General features: G+C 39.3%; 1 protein-coding gene across 1 annotated transcript; it reads left to right on the plus strand.

Moving 5' to 3' along the window:
• The first annotated feature begins 115 nt into the window (after positions 1-115).
• On the plus strand, positions 116-17,962 carry LOC132710721 (uncharacterized). The gene is made up of 6 exons (XM_060687683.2): positions 116-333; positions 621-729; positions 1,067-1,110; positions 1,812-1,891; positions 3,746-3,872; positions 14,313-17,962. Exons 4-6 carry the CDS (start codon positions 1,820-1,822, stop codon positions 16,292-16,294), a joined length of 2,181 nt encoding a protein of 726 aa, XP_060543666.2. The 5' UTR covers positions 116-333; positions 621-729; positions 1,067-1,110; positions 1,812-1,819; the 3' UTR covers positions 16,295-17,962.
• The last annotated feature ends 1,564 nt before the right edge of the window (positions 17,963-19,526 follow it).

Genomic DNA, 19,526 nt, shown 5'->3' on the forward strand with positions numbered 1-19,526 from the left:
CTCCTCCCTGACCTACGACTATCATTCAGTGTTGTACCTGATGATTCTTGGCGAACGTAGCTTTTCTTTTATGTACACTGAGAGCTTATGCACCAAAGACCAATTCCTTGTGCGTCAATCACGCTTGGCCAATCAAGAATTCTGTTCTGTTCTGTTCTATTGTATTGTGTGCGAGATACAGAGAAGAAGAGACGATCCAGGACCCGGGGAGGCCCACGATCTCCGCCTGGCTTCTCCCGGATGCCGCTTGCACAGCTCGCTCTGAAGGGCAGCTGCAGCTCAGGGAAGAGGCTGTCCTGCAAAGCTGCCCCTACGGCCGCGATTTCCCCCCAGGTGCCAGCAGGGGGCGCGCTCTTGGCTGCCGACTGACTAGCCCGCTGCGCATGCGCAACTCCGTCCGCGTGATTGGGTAGTTCCGGCTGCGAGTTGTTCCCTGGGAATCCGGTGGGGGCGGGCAAGACGGGATTCCGTCACTCAGATCCACCCCAGGGGGGAGGGAAGGACATTGGAGGGAGCGGGAAATCCGCCCCATAATTGCTCTTGGCTGTGCATGGGGAAATCCAAGAACTAGGAAGGAGAGAAGGAAGCCTAAAAGAACCCCCTGCTCACATCTCCTTCAGATTCCGATTCCTGGAAGACTGGAAGGATCTTTGGAGAGCCAGCGGTGCCAGTGGCTGGAAGGTCCCTTCTGAGCCTGGCAGAGAAGAGGAGAAGCAGGAAGAGCTGCAGGTCAGAGAAGCTTCTTTTGTGGAATCTGAAGGGATCTTCACCTGCTTGAAGTCTTCCATTTCTCCCTGATGGAGTTTTGGAGGCTAAGAATGCGAGTAGGTATTTAGAGAAACTCATTAACGAAATTGTTCCTGCGTTCTTGGAAAGAGTCGGTCGTTTGGAGCGATTCTCCCACTGATGGACAGAAGGGTTTTGTGGGCAGAAAATAAAATCCAGATCCTCTTGTCCTGTCCTCTTAACTGCCCTTCTCCGCTTATATTTCAGGTTCTGAGGTTCTTCCAGGAATGGGGAGGAATTGGGTGGATCTCACAAACCTTTCTACTGATTTTTCTTTCAGAGGGATCCCCAAGGATAAAAGTCAAGGTCAGGATACCTCACTAGGTAAGGGCAGACTGTTCCACTGGATTGGAGACTTTCTAGGAAGATTCTACTTATCCTTAATTCTCTGTGTCTTCTGGTGTCTTAGTCCTTGGACTTAGTAGAAAGTGACCCAATAAGAAAGATCGAACTCCCTCTTCAAGCTAGAAGACTTAAGGGGCACAAAGGAATTCCCTCCCTTCAGAGCAAGCAAGCATGTGGTTGGCCTTTCCCAGAAGACCAACTCTTGTAGGGAACACCTTGAGTTGCATTCTGGCGCCTCCTCCATCCTGAGAGATTTCTTTGTTTTTGGCTTTACTTAAGAGAAGTTTTGACTAAATTCCTACACAGATCTCTGCTGGGCCATTTCCAACACTGTCCTTGCAGGCATGTTTCCTGGGTTGCTAGAATATCACTAATTTCAAACTGCAGAGAGAGGGGGGAGAGTTTACAGTGATTGAGCAAATGCTTTGGTTGCCAAGAGCATAAATTTGCATGTGTTGTTCCAAAAGGTTAGGACAACAATCTGACTGAGGTTTGTTTTTCAGCATGTGGTGGGTTTGGTCTTCTCCTTTTATTCTTGGCTCCCATGATGGAGCCTATGAAAGGCAGATATTGGAAGAGAGAAAAATGGAGGTTTCCTGGGCAGGACAGGAAGAAATCTTAAATTGTGCCTTCAAGGTAGAAAAGATGAAGTTGAACCCTTTCCTGTCTCTCTTTCCCAGTGGACAAAATGGAGTCACCGTTGTTCATTGAATCATCTTCTATTGGTGGAGCTGAAAGAGCTGCTGGACTTCCAACTCAGGTAGGAAGGAAGAGCTAATATGGGGGAGCAGTAGGAGACCTCTAATTTTCTTTGTAGGTTGTGAATTCTGTCCTTTTTATTATATCATGTGTTGGGTCCGCCTAGGGAAATGTTCAATCAAGAATTTTCACTTTGGATTTTAGTCCCAAAGGTGCTTTTTTCAAGAGGCAACTGGACTTCCTGGTTTTTCTTTGAAAACGTTTTGCTTCTCATCCAAGAAGCTGAAGCACCTTTAGGACAACTGTGACCATGGACGACTGAGAATCTCGATAGACTTTTAGGATTTGTGTATTGAAGGAGATATGGAGCTGAAAGAGCTGCTGGACTTCCAAATCAGGTAGGAAGGAAGAGCTAATATGGGGGAGCAGTAGGAGACCTCTAGTTTTCTTTGGGGACTCAGCATATGATATGCTATTCTTGAGCAAAGTGCACAGCAAGAAAATTAGAAATTTAAATTTATGGTCAGTCAAACTAGGCCCACCTCTCAACAAAGATTTGGTGATCTATGGAATTCCTTACTAGTTGTACAGTATAATTCTGGTTTCAAATAATGCCACATTGCACTTCATGTTGCCTATCCCTAGTAAAGCAGACAGGAGACATGAATATTTAGCCTAAATCTACTTTATTGTAAGTATAATCTTGTTTTCCTATCTTTGGTGAAAGGGATAAAAACAGGAGAAGGAGAAATGTTAATAAAATGAAGGAGATCATCGTAGATTTTAGAAACATCCGGACTGTTCATACTCCACTCTGTATCAAGGATGCAGCTGTAGACATGGTCAACAGTATTAAGTGTTGGGGATGCAGATAACAAAGAATCTGAACTGTTCTCTTCACATAATGAAGCGTGCAAACCGGCATCTGCATTTCCTTTGTCGGATGAGAAGAGCACATGTTTCTCCTTCTATCTCTCGCCACTTTTTACAGAGGCACGATGGAGAGTGTTTTAACAAACTAGTTCACTGTTTGCTTTGGTGTCTGCAGTGCCTTACAGAGAAAGTCCATACAGAGAGTGGTGAGGACAGCCGAGAAGATTATAGGAGGCTCACTTCCTATCATTCAGGATACTGCTTATAAGCGCTATGTGCTTTGAGCTCAAAATATTGTTAGAGACCACACACACACACACACACACTTAACATTTTGTTGCTCTCCTCTGGGAGGAGGTTTCAAAATATTTCTAACAGTACTACCAAATTCTGTAACAGCTTTGTTCCCTATGCCATCCCTCTGGTAAGCTTCAAAGATTTGTTTCTCTCGCCATGAATACATCCAAACTAAACTGTGTTGTTTCTTTGTGTCATATATGTGGGTATATGCATAATTTTATATTTAATTATTAGAGGTGGAGACCCTTGAGGGCTGTATACAACAAAATTTCATTTTGATGTATACCGATTAGCATACATTCAAAGTGACAAAGTTATATTCTCTCTTCTCTTTCTCTCTTGATGAATTGCATTTTGATGGCTGGAAGTGCCTTCCTAGTATTTTCATGAAAGTTCATGAGAGTGAGCAAGGTTGACTGTTCAAAGAACCACAAAGACCATTAGGTTACTATGTCAGACAGAAATCCCACGGAATCTCTTGCAAACATGATGGAATATTGGGGCCACTGGTAGATGGTGTGTCTAAGGCACACTATGCCACTTGATCAAGGAAGGTTGCTGACATTGAAGGTCAGCAGAGTCAGTCAAAGTGATGTGAATGCTGCCCTGTTTATCATATACTATGTTGAGTACAACTAGGGAAATGTCCAAGAAATTTCACTTTGTGCTCTCAGGTTTTTCAGATTGAAGGAGATCTTGCAAATTCTATTGAGTCTTCTCACAGGGCTCCTTCCTTCTTTAGGGTCCTGTGTCCTTTGGGGAGGTGGCCATCCATTTCAATAGTGAAGAGTGGTTGCTGCTTGATCCCAGCCAGAAAGCCCTGCATGAAGAAGTCATGCTGGAAACGTCTAGGATGGTGGCCTCTTTAGGTAAGGGTTCCTCTGGAGGACAATTTAAGTCAGAGCAAGCTGTCACTAGATTCTTTATTTACAACTTAGATATGTACGTAACTTATTAAAAATGATTTCATCTTTTCTTTTTTCCTCTTACATTAATTCCAGTCCCTCTTTATGGTCTTCTAAGTAGCACAGTTTCATTTAGAAGAAAGAGATCAGTGTGGTGACCAGCAAAGGTTGACATTGAGTCTTGTGGTCATCCTTGGGCCCTGGGTCATTACTGCAGAGGGATTGGGAAGATGTTCAGGGACAGGATGTTTTTGCCTGTTGCAGTTGTCCTACTCAGCAACATATTTTGTCTTGCTTTGTGTTGCAATGACATATGTTGTCTTTTTTTTTTTTGTAAATGTTTTTTTTTTTCCCCAAACATAAACATAAAATCTAACTTTCAAGAACAGAGTTTCAATCCGGTCATAGATGCCAACATGCTTACATTCTTTTAACATGCTCTATTCCACTTTTCCTTTACATCTTTTAAAAATTTAAAACAATTTAAAACTTAAAACAGAGAGAAAAAAACAAAAAAAAACAATCTAAACATAAAATTCTAACACTTTCATCTAAACAAATCTAATATATCACTACAGTTTTGACTTCGAATTAAATTTTAACTCGTTATCTCTGTATCTATATCTCATCAATATCCAAATAATTATTAACAACATTCTAGTCTCTTATTCTAATTATATACCTTACAATTTTATTACCAAAATTATCAAGTTCAATTTCAATACATCTCCATTTTGTTAAAATTTATAAAACACAATTTTGTCGACATCTTAGTTATTTGAACCTTTTTATCAAATCAAAATACCTTGAACTTTCCAATTAAATATCCCACATATTACAGTTTTATCACAAAAAAAACATATTGCTTATTTCTTCTCCAAGTTATCAACTCTTTTGAGATTATTCCCAGTATTATCTCCTCCTGATCTCCCAACATTATTGGCTGATTTCCAGCATATTTTATTTAGCTAATTTCTAGCATAATCTCCTCCAGAACTCCTTCCATTGTTTGGCTGATTTCCAGCATATTTTTCTCCAACTCTCCTCCTATTGCTTGGCTGACTTCCAGCATATTTTATTTGGCTAATTTCTAGTATAATCTCCTCCAGAACTCCTTCCATTGTTTGGCTGATTTCCAGCATATTTTTCTCCAACTCTCCTCCTATTGCTTGGCTGACTTCCAGCATATTTTATTTGGCTAATTTCTAGTATAATCTCCTCCAGACTCCTTCCATTGTTTGGCTGATTTCCATCATATTTTTCTCCTACTCTCCTCCTATTGTTTGGCTGATTTCCAGCATTTCATGTTTGGCTGATTTCCAACATAATCTCCTCCATCTCTCCTACCATTGTTTGGCTGATTTCCAGCATTTAATTATTTTCCCACTTATTTCCTCCGAGTCTCTAACTCTTATCTAGTTAGTATCCTTCACCTCATTATTTTATTTTTCCCTTACATCATAATTATCTATTTGATCTTGTCTCAGCATATTCATCAAAGTTAATTCTCATTATGTTTCATAATAATCATCATTTCCCATATTTGTTAAATTAGATCACAATTTATCTCTATCATCTGTGTATTTCAAAATATAGTTAAGGCATGTTACAACAAATAATAAGTTTTCTTAAAGTTATCTCACATTAGTATACATTTCTCTCTTCTTTTTTTTTTTTTTGAATTTGATTTTTATTATAACATAGTGATACAATCGGTACATTTTCGGTTCATTGGTTCAATTATATACATATATACATCTACATGCATTATTGCTTGTCTTTTGTTGATATTGTTTCTTGAAGCTAGATTTAATTTCAATACACTTAAAGATAATAGTGCTCAACTCTCTAAGACTAAATATAATACTATTCATATAGATTTTGTTAATTAGTTAATATTTAATCTCTATTACCTTCTTTATTTCTTTCCCCCATCCATTCGTACCACATGTCCCACACGCTATAAAATTCTGAATCTTCTCTGTCATTAATTTCTGAAGTCAATTTGTTCATTTCGGCGCACTCCAATATTTTTCCAATAACATGTTCTTGAGGTGGTATTTGTTTTTCTTTCCAATACTGGGCAAAGGAAATTCTAGCGGCTGTCAGAATATGTATAATTAAATACTTTTTCTTTTTTGCCTATTCAGTTTTCAAAATTCCCAGGAGAAAAGCTTTTGGGTCAAAATCAAAATTTTCTTTTATTATTTCTCTAATCCACACCCATATCATCCTCCAGAATTTTTGTGCCTGATTACATGTCCACCAGCAATGATAAAAAGTACCCTGCTGATGGTCACATTTCCAACATTTAGGGCTCGAATTGGGGTAGATCTTCGCTATCCTAGCTGGGGCCATGTGCCATCTATAAAACAGCTTGTATTGGTTTTCCTTATAAGCCGTCGCCTTTGTCATTTTAAGATTATTCCATATTGAGTCCCATTCGTTCAGATTTATATTCTGTCCTATATTTTTGGCCCATGCTAACATCGGTTCTTTAACTACTTCCTCTGCCATATCGTACTCCAATAAGTAATTATATAATTTAGCTAGAATTTTGTCGTCCATACCCATCCATATCTTGTCGAATCCATTTATGCTCATTTCAATGCCAAATTCCTCCTTATCTTTTTTATATCTGGATTTAATTTGGTTATATGGCCACCAGTCTATAGAAATACCTTGTTCCATCAATTCTTCCCTTGTTTTAAGATTTCCTCCCCCATCTAATAATTCATTGTATCTGACCGTTTTACCCATTTCTAATACATTTGGATATATTATAGCCTCCATGGTGGAAAGCCATCTCGGAATTTTCCTATAGTGCTTCTGTCTCATCTCTCCCCATATTTGTATCAAGATCTCCCTTATTTTATGTCTATGGAAGTAAGTTTTTATCTTCTTCCCAGTATCCCAGAGATATGCATGCCAACCCTTCTGGAGATCATACCCTTCTAAGGTTAACAGTCTTTTATTTCTCAGGGTTGCCCATTCTTTCAGCCATACTAGGTTTGCAGCTTTTTGATATAACTCCCATTTAGGTAATCCGAAACCCCCTCTTTCCTTCTTGTCCTGTAAATTCCTAATTGCTATCCTTGGTTTCTTTCCCTCCCAAATAAATTTCCTGATGATGCTATTGAGCTCCAGAAAGAATGTTTTATCTAATTTAACAGGGACCATTCGGAATAGATACAATAACTTGGGTAATATGCTCATTTTTATTGCCGCGATTCTGCCTAATAATGATATCTGTAGTCTTCCCCACTTTTCCAGATCCTGTTTAATATTTCTAATCAATGGTAAATAATTATCCTCTCTGAGGGCCGAGCACCTTGATGAAATCCAGACCCCCAGGTATTTTACCTTCTTGGCGGTTTGGATCTCCATTGATTCTTCCAGTACTTTTTTCCTCACCTCCGTCATATTTTTTGTTAATAATTTAGTTTTGGATTTATTTAATTTAAGGCCTGCTACCTCCCCGTAATTGCCCAATTCTTCCAAAATTTTAGTGCCTGATTCTAATGGTTCTTCCATGATTAATACCACATCATCTGCAAATGCCTGTGTCTTATATATCTCTTTTCTGATTGTCAGACCCTTTATTTCATTATTGTTCCTAATCTTTCTCAAGAATACTTCTAGTGCTAAGATAAATAGAAGTGGGGATAGAGGGCACCCTTGTCGGACCCCTTTTCTAATTTGAAAAGCCTTAGTTAATTCTCCATTCAGTAATATGTTAGCCTTTTGTTTTTGATAGATTGTGGATATCGTATTGACAAAATTTGATCCGAATTCCATTTGGATAATTTGTTGTTTCATAAATTGCCAATTAAGATTGTCGAATGCCTTTTGGGCGTCGACAAAGACCAATGCCATTTCTTTGTTCGGGTGTTCCTCATAGTATTCCAATATGTCTATTATCATCCTTGTATTGTTCCTGATTTGCCTCCCAGGGAGGAATCCATTTTGGTCACTGTGTATTATTTTATTCAAAATTATTTTTAACCTTCCTGCTAAAATACCCATATAGATTTTGTAGTCCGTATTCAGGAGGGATATCGGTCTGTAATTTTTAATTAATTTTGGGTCTTCTCCTTCTTTTTGGAGGAGGGTAATATACGCCTCTCTCCATGATTTTGGAATTTTGGATTCTGTTAGGGCCTCATTATAAATTTCTAACAACTTTGGTAACAAAATTTCTCCCAAATCCGAATTTTTATAAAATTCCCCTGGAAGTCCATCTGGGCCTGGGGATTTGTTCTTTTTAAGTTTTGATATTACCATCCTTAATTCTGTCATCGTTATTTCTTTATTAAGTATTTCTTTATCCTCTTCCCCAATTTTTGGAAGGTTTTCTTTTGACAAGTATTGGACCACCTTTTCATTACGAATTTGTTGTTCCGCATACAGAGCCGCATAATACTCTCGGGCAATCTCCAATTTATCTTCCTGTTTATTGTTGAGGTGGCCTTCCGGGTCTTCCAATTGATGAATTATGCCTTTCTCTTTTTCTTTTTTTAACCTATAGGACAGCCACCTGCCCGGTTTGTTTGCATTTTCAAAATAATATTGTTTGGTTCGTTTCATTTTGTACGCCAATTCCTCTTGATCTATAACATTTAATTTGTGCCGTATAACCATCCAATTTTCTTTAACATCCTTATTATCTGGTTTATGTTGTAGTTCCCTCTCGGCTTTCCCTAATTCTTCTATCAGTGCCTTCTGCCTCTCTCTTCTTTCCTTATTCCTGTGTGCACTATACGATATTGCTAGTCCTCTTATATATATGCTTTCATTGTATCCCATATGATACCTCGAGATGTTGCTTCCTTTTCATTTACTTCAAAAAATAGATTTAATTCTTTTTTTACTTTCTCAACATTTTGCTTGTCCTTTAGAAATTGATTATTTAATCTCCATCTTGTATTTCTTCTCTTGTGCGTACATTCCCATTTAACCTCTAATGGATTATGGTCTGCCCAAATGTTGGGCATGATTTCTGTTGACTTAATATCTAACCCTATATCTCTGCTTATCCACATCATATCAATCCTAGACCAAGATTTCTTAGGATTAGAATAATATGTATACTGCCTCTGATATGGGTGCAGAACCCGCCAAATATCCACTAGATTGAGTTCTTCTACCATATCAAAGAATGGTTTTGGTAAATTTTTTCTCTTTTTCTTTTTACCTTTGGTCCCCTTATAATCTCTATTTGAATCTATTACCCCATTAAAATAGCCAATTATGCAAATCTTGCTCTTATCCATCATGCTTAATCTCTCTCCTAATTTTTTATAAAAGTCTCCTAGGTTTTCATTCGGGGCATAAATTGCCGTTAATAAGATTGGACTGTTGCCTCTTTTAACTTCCACCATTAATACCCTTCCCTTCGGGTCTGCATATTTTAGTTCGGCTTTTATTCCCTTCTTGATGTACAATGCTACTCCCCTTTTCTTTTTATCAGCTAGGGATGCATACAGATTCCCCAATTTCTTATATTCCAAATATTTTTGATTTTCCTTTTTAATATGGACCTCTTGAAGGCACACTATATCCATATTTTGTTTAGCTAATTTTGTAAAAAAAAATTTCCTCTTTTTGTTATCGTTTAGGCCATTTACGTTAACCGATATCAATTTCCAATCATCCATCTCTTAATTTTTGTATACTATCCTAATACTTCTTGGCACGTGTGACTCTTTGTGGACTTTGGTCTTTCTTTGTCTCCTTACTATCCTTATCTTCCTCCTCCTTTTCCTTCGATGTCCCTTCTTTCTCTCTTATCTGCTGGGTTGCTTCTTCTTTCGATGTTTCCGCCTCTAACTCCTCTTTACTACTTTGATCCTCTTCAGACGCTCGTAATTGATCCAGGAACTCTTGAGCTGCTACTAAGCTATCTATCTTAACTTTATTCCCTTGCCACGTGATCCACATGCCTTCTGGTAAGATCCACCTGAAGAGAATATTCCTTTTGTTTAATTGAGTAGCCAAAAACCTATAATCTCTCCTTATCTCCCTTACCCTCCTTGGGATTTGTTTCAATATGATCACCTCCTTTCCCTTATACATGATTGGCTCATCTCTTGCCATACTATAGAGGATATCCTTTACCTTCTTCCTTGCGAATCTTATATGCACCTCCCTTGGCAATTTATTTCTTCGTGCATAATTTGTCTGGACCCTATACGCCTCGTCAATTTCCTTTATAATGTCCAATTTATCTTGTTGCAACACCTCAGCAATTAATTCTGCCATCACCTGGCACAGATCTTCCTTATCTTCCGCAATGTTTTGGAAACAGAGGTAGAAGGAGGCTCGATCCATTTCCAATTGGGTAATTGAGTCTGCCAATTCCCTATTCTGTTCCATCAGTTTTTGGTCAACCGTATCTAATTTTTTTTCCTGTTGTTCCATTTTAACTTCCATCTTTTTAATCTTCTGTGTATTAGTTTGTATCGATTCCTGTATGCCAATCATTTTTTGATCTAATGCCCTAATATCTGTCTTCAATTCAGTATGGTTACTAGACATTTTTTCTTGTAACATAATCATCGTGTCCTGTATTGCTGTCAATGTTGATTGCATTGCTTGCATTGTGGGTAGGATTCCTGATTTCTCCATTTTAGAGAAACCTTCAGTCAATTTCTGTGTAGCAGGTGATGTCGTTGTGATCGTGGGATTTGAGGATGTTTTCTTTCCTGTTTTTGTCACCGTGGATGAGAAGCTCATCATCTCTTTTAATACCTCTTTCTGTTTTCTTGTTATATTTTCAATGTTTTTCCAAATTGTCATCCACCAATATTTAACTGCCTCTATCAAATGAATTTATATTACATCATTCCCTTCCGTTCCACTATTCAATAGTGTTTAGTAATACAACAAATCAATAATTCAAATTTTTATCTGTTGCACAAACCTATCTTGTAATAAATCACTTATTAATCAATTGATAGTTAAACTAATTTGAACTAAGATAACCCTCTCACCTGCTACCACTACTTAAGCAAATTATCTTTACCTACTCTTATTTAACACTTAAGCACTGATGACTTTCTAATATATCTTAAGCAATCTAAGTACACATATAGATAATTAATTATGCAATCTCAATATTCAATATTTTAAGTTATAAAAAGCTAATCAAAATTAAGAATCAATAATTGAAAGAAGAAAGGGAAAAATCCTATTATAGAATATAAAAGATTATAGCGTATATAAATTCCTTAATAAAAAAATCTAAAAAGTACTTAATAAATTTTAAATAAGTTCACAATTAATTTAGATTATCTAAAATGGAATATGTAATATATATAATATTAATATAGATATATACTTGTAGATATATAAATTTTCTAATGTTTTTTTTTTCTTTGTTGTTGTTATTTGCCCAACTCGTTGATTGATTAATTGCTCAATAACTTCTCTCAGTCATAAAAGAGCAAAGGGGAAAAGCAACCAAAAATATAAAAAAATTCTTTTACAATGATGCAGCAGGCACGCTTTGCTGTATGATCTGCTTCGCGTTGCTCTTAAGTTCAATCACTCTCCATTTGCATTGTCATTCAGATTTCATCAGCCATATTATCTTCCCCAAGTGCTCCTTCTCAGTCTCTCAGCTCAAGACAGTCTTATTATTAGTCCTGACAGCTACCGCACTTCCAAAATCCAGTTCCTTTGTTCAATTAGTCTATTCCACACTCTTAACTTTCCAGAGTTTGTTTGCTCAAAACAAAGTATCAATCCAATCCACTGAAGGCTCCGTCTCCCTTTCTAAAAGTGTCCTCAGTCTCACCAGCACGTCTGCGATTTCATCTCCCACCAATCTCCTCCAACCTCACAGTCGCCGCTAATTCCTTCCAGGATCCTTCTTATCCGACGCAGCCAGCACAATCCAATTGAACTCACTCCGAGCGTGTTTAAGGGAGGGTAGTACGAATGATCATAGGCACCAACTTCACCGAAATCTTCTTGCTTCCTGTCTTTTGTTGGCTATCACAGCTTCAAGTCTGCCATTTAAAGCAGACGCGCCGCGTTAGTTTGACAGCGGTAGTCAGTCCAGCAGAGAGTGCTTGCTCCTCACCGCTCTGCCTGCTGACACCCCGCTATCGTCCGCGGAGCTCTCCGAGCTCCCACGCCTCGAAGGGACCCCAAAACGCAACAAAAAAGTGGTGCTGCAAGCAGCGATCGCTGTCACAGCGCCATATCGCTGGGATTCACCAACCGGAAGTCTAGTATACATTTCTCATTGTAATTTTTAACCACTTAGTATATAAATCCCTATTTTAACTGCCATTTATTATTTTTCCCTTTCCAAAAACCTTCCTGTTTAATCCACAAGAAAATAAAACAAAACCCTTTTATTCCTTTAGGCTTTTAAGCATTAAATTACAATTTACTTTCATTTAATTTAAATCTATTTTATTTCTTCCTTCTTCCTGTCTGTCCACATATTCCACTTCAAAGTTCATCTATTCAAATTAAAAGTTCTGTGTATCACTTTAGTGCTCTTATAAATGTCTGCTTCAAACATGATGTCTTCACTTCCTGTCTTTATTCCTGCGCCACCCCTTCTTTTTGCTAAGTCTGTAAATTTCCATTGTAGAAAAGGTCCAAGATCTTTCTTCTTAAAATCACGCAGAACAGGATAAAGATTTCCCAAATCCATTAGTCTAATGTTAAATCCAAAATAATCATAATAATCCAAAATAGAAAGCCATTTAGAATATTTCTTTTCCAAATAGAAAGTAAAATCTCTTCAATCCACTCTCCTGCTTATTCACCGCAGACTTCATGGCAATTTTGTAGCCATCCGTCTGTCAATCTTCATTAACTTCGTTAGCCATCCGTCTGTCAATCTTCATTAACTTCGTTAGCTTTCACAGGTTTAAATTCCCAAAGAAGTATTTCTTCACTCCAGAAAAATAATAAAAAAAAAGAATCCAATTTTCCACATTATTGAAAACAAGTTCTTCTAGCCAAATTAATTAATGGAAAGTTTGTCTTGGGTCTCCATTTTTTCCCACCCTTTCTTTTAAATCTTCAAGCCCCACAGATCTGTAGCCACAGTTTAAGGTTGGGGTCTTATTTTAAAAGATACTCCAAATAATCCCATTATTTGCCTGGGTTGGTGTCACTCACCCAGCTTGTTCTTTCTTCTTCCTCCTGCACGATCTTGTGTCCCGGTCTGCAACGGCTTTGTGGCAGCCGCCATGGCTGCCTAACCCCGCCGCAGACTTTGAGGATTCCCTCTCGTCTCAGAGGAACTTGCCTGTTCCTCTTGGCCCTCCAAGGAGCTCCTCTTCACCCCCATCCCTACAAGATGGGGGTCGGTCCGAAGACTGGTCGGACAGCAGTTCGTCAGTCGGGGTTTTCGCGGGCTCGTTGGAGCCCACTAATTCCCCGACTGTGGCACCACAGCTCCGGACCGGAAGTCCAACATACGTTGTCTTATTGAATGCAAGTTGGGTGTGTCATAGTTGAGACAATTTGTGTGCCATGTCCTGATGTCAAGACGTGTTTTTGCTTTATCCTTTTAACTGCCAAGAATGAGGGTTAGATGTTAGTAACCAATATTCATAATAATAAATAATCACTAATTATTTGTCAAATACGTATTAGATAATATATATATAAGTATAAGCATGAATTGAACATATAAAATGAATACAAATAAAGGGAACGTTAAATAAATAAATAAATAATTTTATTTCTATACCGCCCTTCTCCCGAAGGACTCAGGGCGGTGTACAGCCTATTAAAAAACACAAAGACAAACATCAGTTAAAAATAATTAAAATTATTACACAATTTGGCTAAAATTTTAAACCCCAAAAATTTAAAACCCAATTGAAAAATCATTAAATTGATAGCCCGGCTTGGCGGAACAGCAGGGTCTTGAGGGCACAGCGAAATACACCGAGGACAGGAAGACAGGAACGGTAGGCACACTGGTGCTCTTATGCACGCCCCTTACAGACCTCTTAGGAATGGGGTGAGGTCAACAGTAGACAGTCTTAGGTTAAAATTTTGGGGGGTTGGGGATGAAACCACAAAATCAGGTAGTGCATTCCTGGCATTGACCACTCTGTTGCTGAAGTCATATTTTCTGCAATCGAGTTTGGAGCAGTTCACTTTTAAGTTTGTATCTATTGCGTGTTCTGTATTGTTGTGGTTGAAAGTGAAGTAGTTCTTGACGGGTAGGACATTGTAGCAGTTAATTTTATGAGCTACACTTAGGTCATACCAAAGGCGGTATAGTTCTAAATTTTCTAAGCCCAGAAGTTCAAGTCTGCTGGCATAAGGTATTTATGCAGATGGCCAGTATTAGATAAATCTATGCATTGGGACAGCAAATCGTATGTTGTACATTATTCTAATTTATTTTTCTTCCCCCACAAGCATTTGATGCGCAGAAGGAAAATAACCAAGAGCCAAATTTAGTGCCATTGGAAATAATCAAAACTGAAATTCCTGAGGAGACATCTACAAATAAGCACAGTTGGAGAGAAAAATCGATTCTTGAATGTGTGGAAATGGATCACTTCCTGACCCAACGTGATTCCAAAGAAAATACAGGGAAATGTCAAAGTACAAAAAGAGTCAAAGCAAACCCCAATGCTAGTAACCAGTGCAAAACTGGAAAAAGCTCCTGCAGTAATAATCTTACTTCACATAAAATGATCCAGGCAAGGGAGAAACCCTACAATGCTATGGACTGTGGAAAAAGTGTTGGGTGGAAAGGTAATTTAACTTCTCATAAAAAGATCCACACCACAGAAACACTCTGTAAGTGCCTAGAGTGTGGAAAGAGCTTCAGGGACAACATTTATCTAACCTCCCACAAAAGGAGACATTGTGGAGAAAAACCCTTTAAATGCATAGAATGTGGGAAGAGCTTCACAACTAGTTACCTGATATGCCATAGAAGGATCCATTCAGGGGAAAAACCCTATAAATGTGTGGATTGTGGACAAAGGTTCCATGTGAAGGGTTCCCTTACTTCCCATAAAAGGATACATAGTGAAAAACCCTTTTTATGCGTAGAATGTGGGAAGAGCTTCAGAATTAGTAGTGACCTGATAGACCATAGAAGGATCCATTCAGGGGAAAAACCCTATAAATGTGTAGACTGTGGGAAAAGGTTCAGTAGGAAGAATTCCCTTATTTCCCATAAAAGGATGCATACTGGAGAAAAACCCTTTAAATGCATAGAATGTGGGAAAAGCTTCAGCACTAGTAGTTACCTGAAATGCCATAGAAGGTTCCATTCAGGGGAAAAACCATATAAATGTGTAGACTGTGGAAAAAGTTTCAGTATAAAGAATTCCCTTACTTACCATAAAAGGATGCATACTGGAGAAAAACCCTATAAATGTGTAGACTGTGGAAAAAGTTTCAGTATAAAGAATTCCCTTACTTACCATAAAAGGATGCATACTGGAGAGAAACCTTTTAAATGCATAGAATGTGGGAAGAGCTTTAGGCAAAGTGGTGGCCTTGCTTCCCATCAAAAGATTCATACAGGCGAAAAACCCTGTAAGTGTATAGAGTGTGGAAAGAGCTACAGAAATAGAAATCATCTGACATCCCACAAAAGGATCCACTCAGGTGAAAAACCTTATAAATGCACTGAGTGTGGAAAACCCTTCAGGACAAACAGTAACCTTGTGTGTCATAAACGGGTCCATACAGGAGAGAAACCCTATAAATGCATGGAGTGTGGAAAGAGCTTCAGGGTAAAGAATGCTCTTACTTCTCATAAACGGATCCACACAGGAGAAAAACCCTATAAATGCCTAGACTGTGGGAAGGGCTTCAGCCGAAGCAGTAGCCTTACTTCTCATAAACGGGTCCACACAGGAGAAAAACCCTATAAATGCCTAGACTGTGGGAAGGGCTTCAGCCAAAGCTGTGGCCTTGCTACCCATAAACGGGTCCACACAGGGGAAAAACCCTATAAATGCTTGGAGTGTGGAAAGAGCTTCAGTGTAAAGACTTCTCTTACTTGTCATGAAAGAATCCACACAGGAGAGAAGCCTTATAAATGTCTAGAGTGTGGGAAGAGTTTCAGGGAAAGCAGTCAATTTAGTTGCCATAACCGGATGCATACAGGGGAAAAACCTTATAAGTGCACAGACTGTGGAAAGACCTTCGCTGTATGTTGCAATCTGATTTATCATAAAAGGACCCACACAGGAGAGAAACCTTATAAATGCCTGGAATGTGGGAAGGGCTTCTGTGATAAGCGTTGCCTTACTTCCCATAACAGGATCCACACAGGAGAAGAATCATATGTATGCAATGAATCTGGGAAGAGTTTGAGTACAAGCCAGTCCCTTACTTACTACATTAATACCCAGACACAGAAGAAATTGTACTAGTGCAACTAAGTCACCTTAGTTCCCATAAGAGGATCTACACAGGAGGGAAATAGAAATGTATGGATTTCTAAATGTAGAAATGTGAAAACAGGATGCTTCTCAAGAAAGAACCCACAGAGGGGGGGGGGGAATATCCTGTGGAAAGCAATCAACTTATTTACCTTATTAATATGACCCGGATCAGGACTACATACAGGGTGGGAAGGAGATCTCTTTAGGGACTACAGTATCCTTAATTTGTGATATGAAACCATCTAAAGATATGGAGTGTAAAAACAATTACATCTTCTTTCAGAAGATTGCTGTAGGAGCAACTGAATAAATGGATTGATTTTGGGAAGCTCCTAGGATAAAGTTCTTAAATCAAAAGATATTACCTATTCAGTTAAGGTGTCACTCAAGAAAAACTGTTAAAACAATTGCCCCTCTCTTCTCCAAAAGATCACAACCTCTGCTTGGTCAAGCTGCTTTATCTTTAATTATTTTTTTATCTGAACTGAGTCTGGGATCAGCCTCCAGGTTTTGTGAAGAGGTGGTGTATGCAAGCAAAACAAAGCAAGGCAAGGATGTCAGGGCATGATTTAATCCCATTTTTGCCTCTGGGATAATCTCACCATTAATTAGAGGATGGACCGTGGCTTTCTCCAAGTTGCAATATTCTGAAATAAAACCCGAAGAAGTATTCTATAATAAAACTCTTATTTGTAAAAAGTAACAAAAACATCTATCTATCTAATTAGCTACATCTTGGCAGCGTTCCTCTGCCAAGATCATTCCTGGCAGAGAGAACAAAGGAAAGAGTAGTAATAAAGGAATGGAATGTAGGACATGCGCAGTAAAGAAAACTGATAAGGAACTTGGCAAACTACAGTAAGTCTATTAGTCCAAAAATATGAAGCTCAGCTGGGAAATACAAGAACGCAGTGACAAAGGATGCATATGACCCATAATAAGCTGAGGGCCAATGCGATTGACATCAATATCACAGTCAGTTCAATCAAAGCACCAGAGGGCAGGACAAGAAGCAACCGATGGAAACTACTCAAGGGGAGAAGCAACCTGGAATTAAAGAGAAACTTCCTAACAGGACAATGAACCAATGGAACAACTTGCTTTCAGACGTTGTGGGTGCTTCATCAGTGGAGATTTTTCAGTCACTTGTCTGAAACAGTTTATGTTCTCCTTGAGTAGGGGGCTAGGCTTGAAGGCCTCCAAGATCTCATCCAGCTCAGTCTAGTCTAGCCTCTCTACTCTACTCTACTCTTACTCTACCCTACCCTACTCTATTCAACCAGCTAAAAGGGACTTTAAAAATGGTTTTATTCATCCAACAGTGTACCATATGTGCAATATTTTTTTAAAAAGTTTTTTAATTTCTTGATTTAAATTATTCATTGTTCAGTTTCTCAGATTAATCATTACCGTATTTTCTATTTCTCAAGATTTTCAAATGCCACTTTACTGCCTGCATTTCATTTTCTGATACCAAGTTCATCAGAAAGATCAATCATAGTTGACATGTCAGGTTGCTATGGTTTTGGAGAAAACTTTTACTAGCATGATTGTGACTGTATTTTTGATCTTAATATATTTCTTAAAAACATTTCCTCATTATTAACCACCTTTCTCATTTTGAAAGATTAATAAACAGTTTCTGCGCAATTTAAAGGATGCCCTACTTTATACACATTGAACAATAAAACTAAATGAAGACACCAGGTGAATACGTAGGAGGGGGAGAGTGAAATAAAATGTTAGAAAGTGCTAGAAGGGGGTGGAATGACTTCAGATCTGACTCAGTTTTACGTTGCACAATGACGCATTGAAAACCATGGAATGAGAATAGCATTAGCAAGGTAGGTTTATCTATGAAAGAAGCAAACGAGACACTGTAGCCTACAATAGCCTACAATACGTGGGAACATTCCTCATTATAAAATCTTGGCATTTTTAGTAATATTTTCCTAATTATATAATTTTACATCTGGAGATAATCCATGCAGCATTGAAAGTGCCTCAGCCAAATTTCTCTTCTTCCTTTGCACCAGAGGACTCAAAGGGGAACCAGAAAATTTCAGCCTTTTGCCTCTTTCTGCAACTTGGAAGGTATTTTTGGCCTTTTAAGGATTTGTAGTTGTGGGGAAGAAGGTCCAGGCAGCTTCTACATATAGTTTCGCATTTAATACCATTCATGTATTAGTGGAATAAATCCATCCAATATATTCTTCAGCCAGCAATTCCACTCTTTCCCTTTGTAAATAAGAAACGCCATGGTTATGCTGAAGGGTCTTTGGGGGAGAGTGGAGTCTGAGGGCTTGAAGGGAATCCAGTGTGAGGCTCTTCCAAGTCACTCGCCTCAGCGACGGGTGTGAGAAGGTCTCCTGGGGGGCGGAGGGAGAAGAGGGGACGAGAAGGAGGCCCAATTCTGTCTCTGACCCAGAGAAAGGAGAAGTTGAGCCCCTCCTGAGGACCCCAAAGCCCCCCCCCCATGGTGGCCTTTCCTCAGAGCTGTGACTATCTGTCTCTCCGGTCTTCCCGCCAGAATAGGCTCCTCCCACCCCTCTCGGAACCCCTTTTCCTGCTGCTTCTGGGAGTCACACTGGGAGGGGCGTGTCCAAAAGGAAAGGGGAGGAGTCTCGCAAGCTCCCATCCCGCTCACGTCTTCCATGGAGGGGAGGGATATCCCCAGTCCCCTTCTCTCCCCGGCCCCCACAAGCCTCAATGGTCCTCCCCCCCAGCCTTCCCCTGGGCCCCCCTTTCCCCCCTCCCGGCCAACGTCCCCACCAGCAGCAGCAACAGGCGGAGCCCACGGAGACTTCCCACAAGAGGAGAGAAGTGGAATGGGGGGGGGCTTGACAGGGGTACTTCGGGGTTGGCTTCTAAGGGATCCGGTTCGCCAATGGGAAGCCTCCCTTCCGTTGAGGCATCTGTCTCCAGGCCGAATTTCTCCCCGCGGAGAAAGCCTTTGGAGCAGAAACGGAGAAAGGGGGAGCCGTATGACTCTCCTCCCTGACCTATGACTATCATTCAGTGTTGTACCTGATGATTCTTGGCGAACGTAGCTTTTCTTTTATGTACACTGAGAGCTTATGCACCAAAGACCAATTCCTTGTGCGTCAATCACGCTTGGCCAATCAAGAATTCTGTTCTGTTCTGTTCTATTGTATTGTGTGCGAGATACAGAGAAGAAGAGACGATCCAGGACCCGGGGAGGCCCACGATCTCCGCCTGG

The sequence above is a fragment of the Pantherophis guttatus genome, chromosome 2 (genome assembly GCF_059756535.1).
Source record: "Pantherophis guttatus breed Tessera chromosome 2, ASM5975653v1, whole genome shotgun sequence".
NCBI classification, from domain to species: domain Eukaryota; kingdom Metazoa; phylum Chordata; class Lepidosauria; order Squamata; family Colubridae; genus Pantherophis; species Pantherophis guttatus.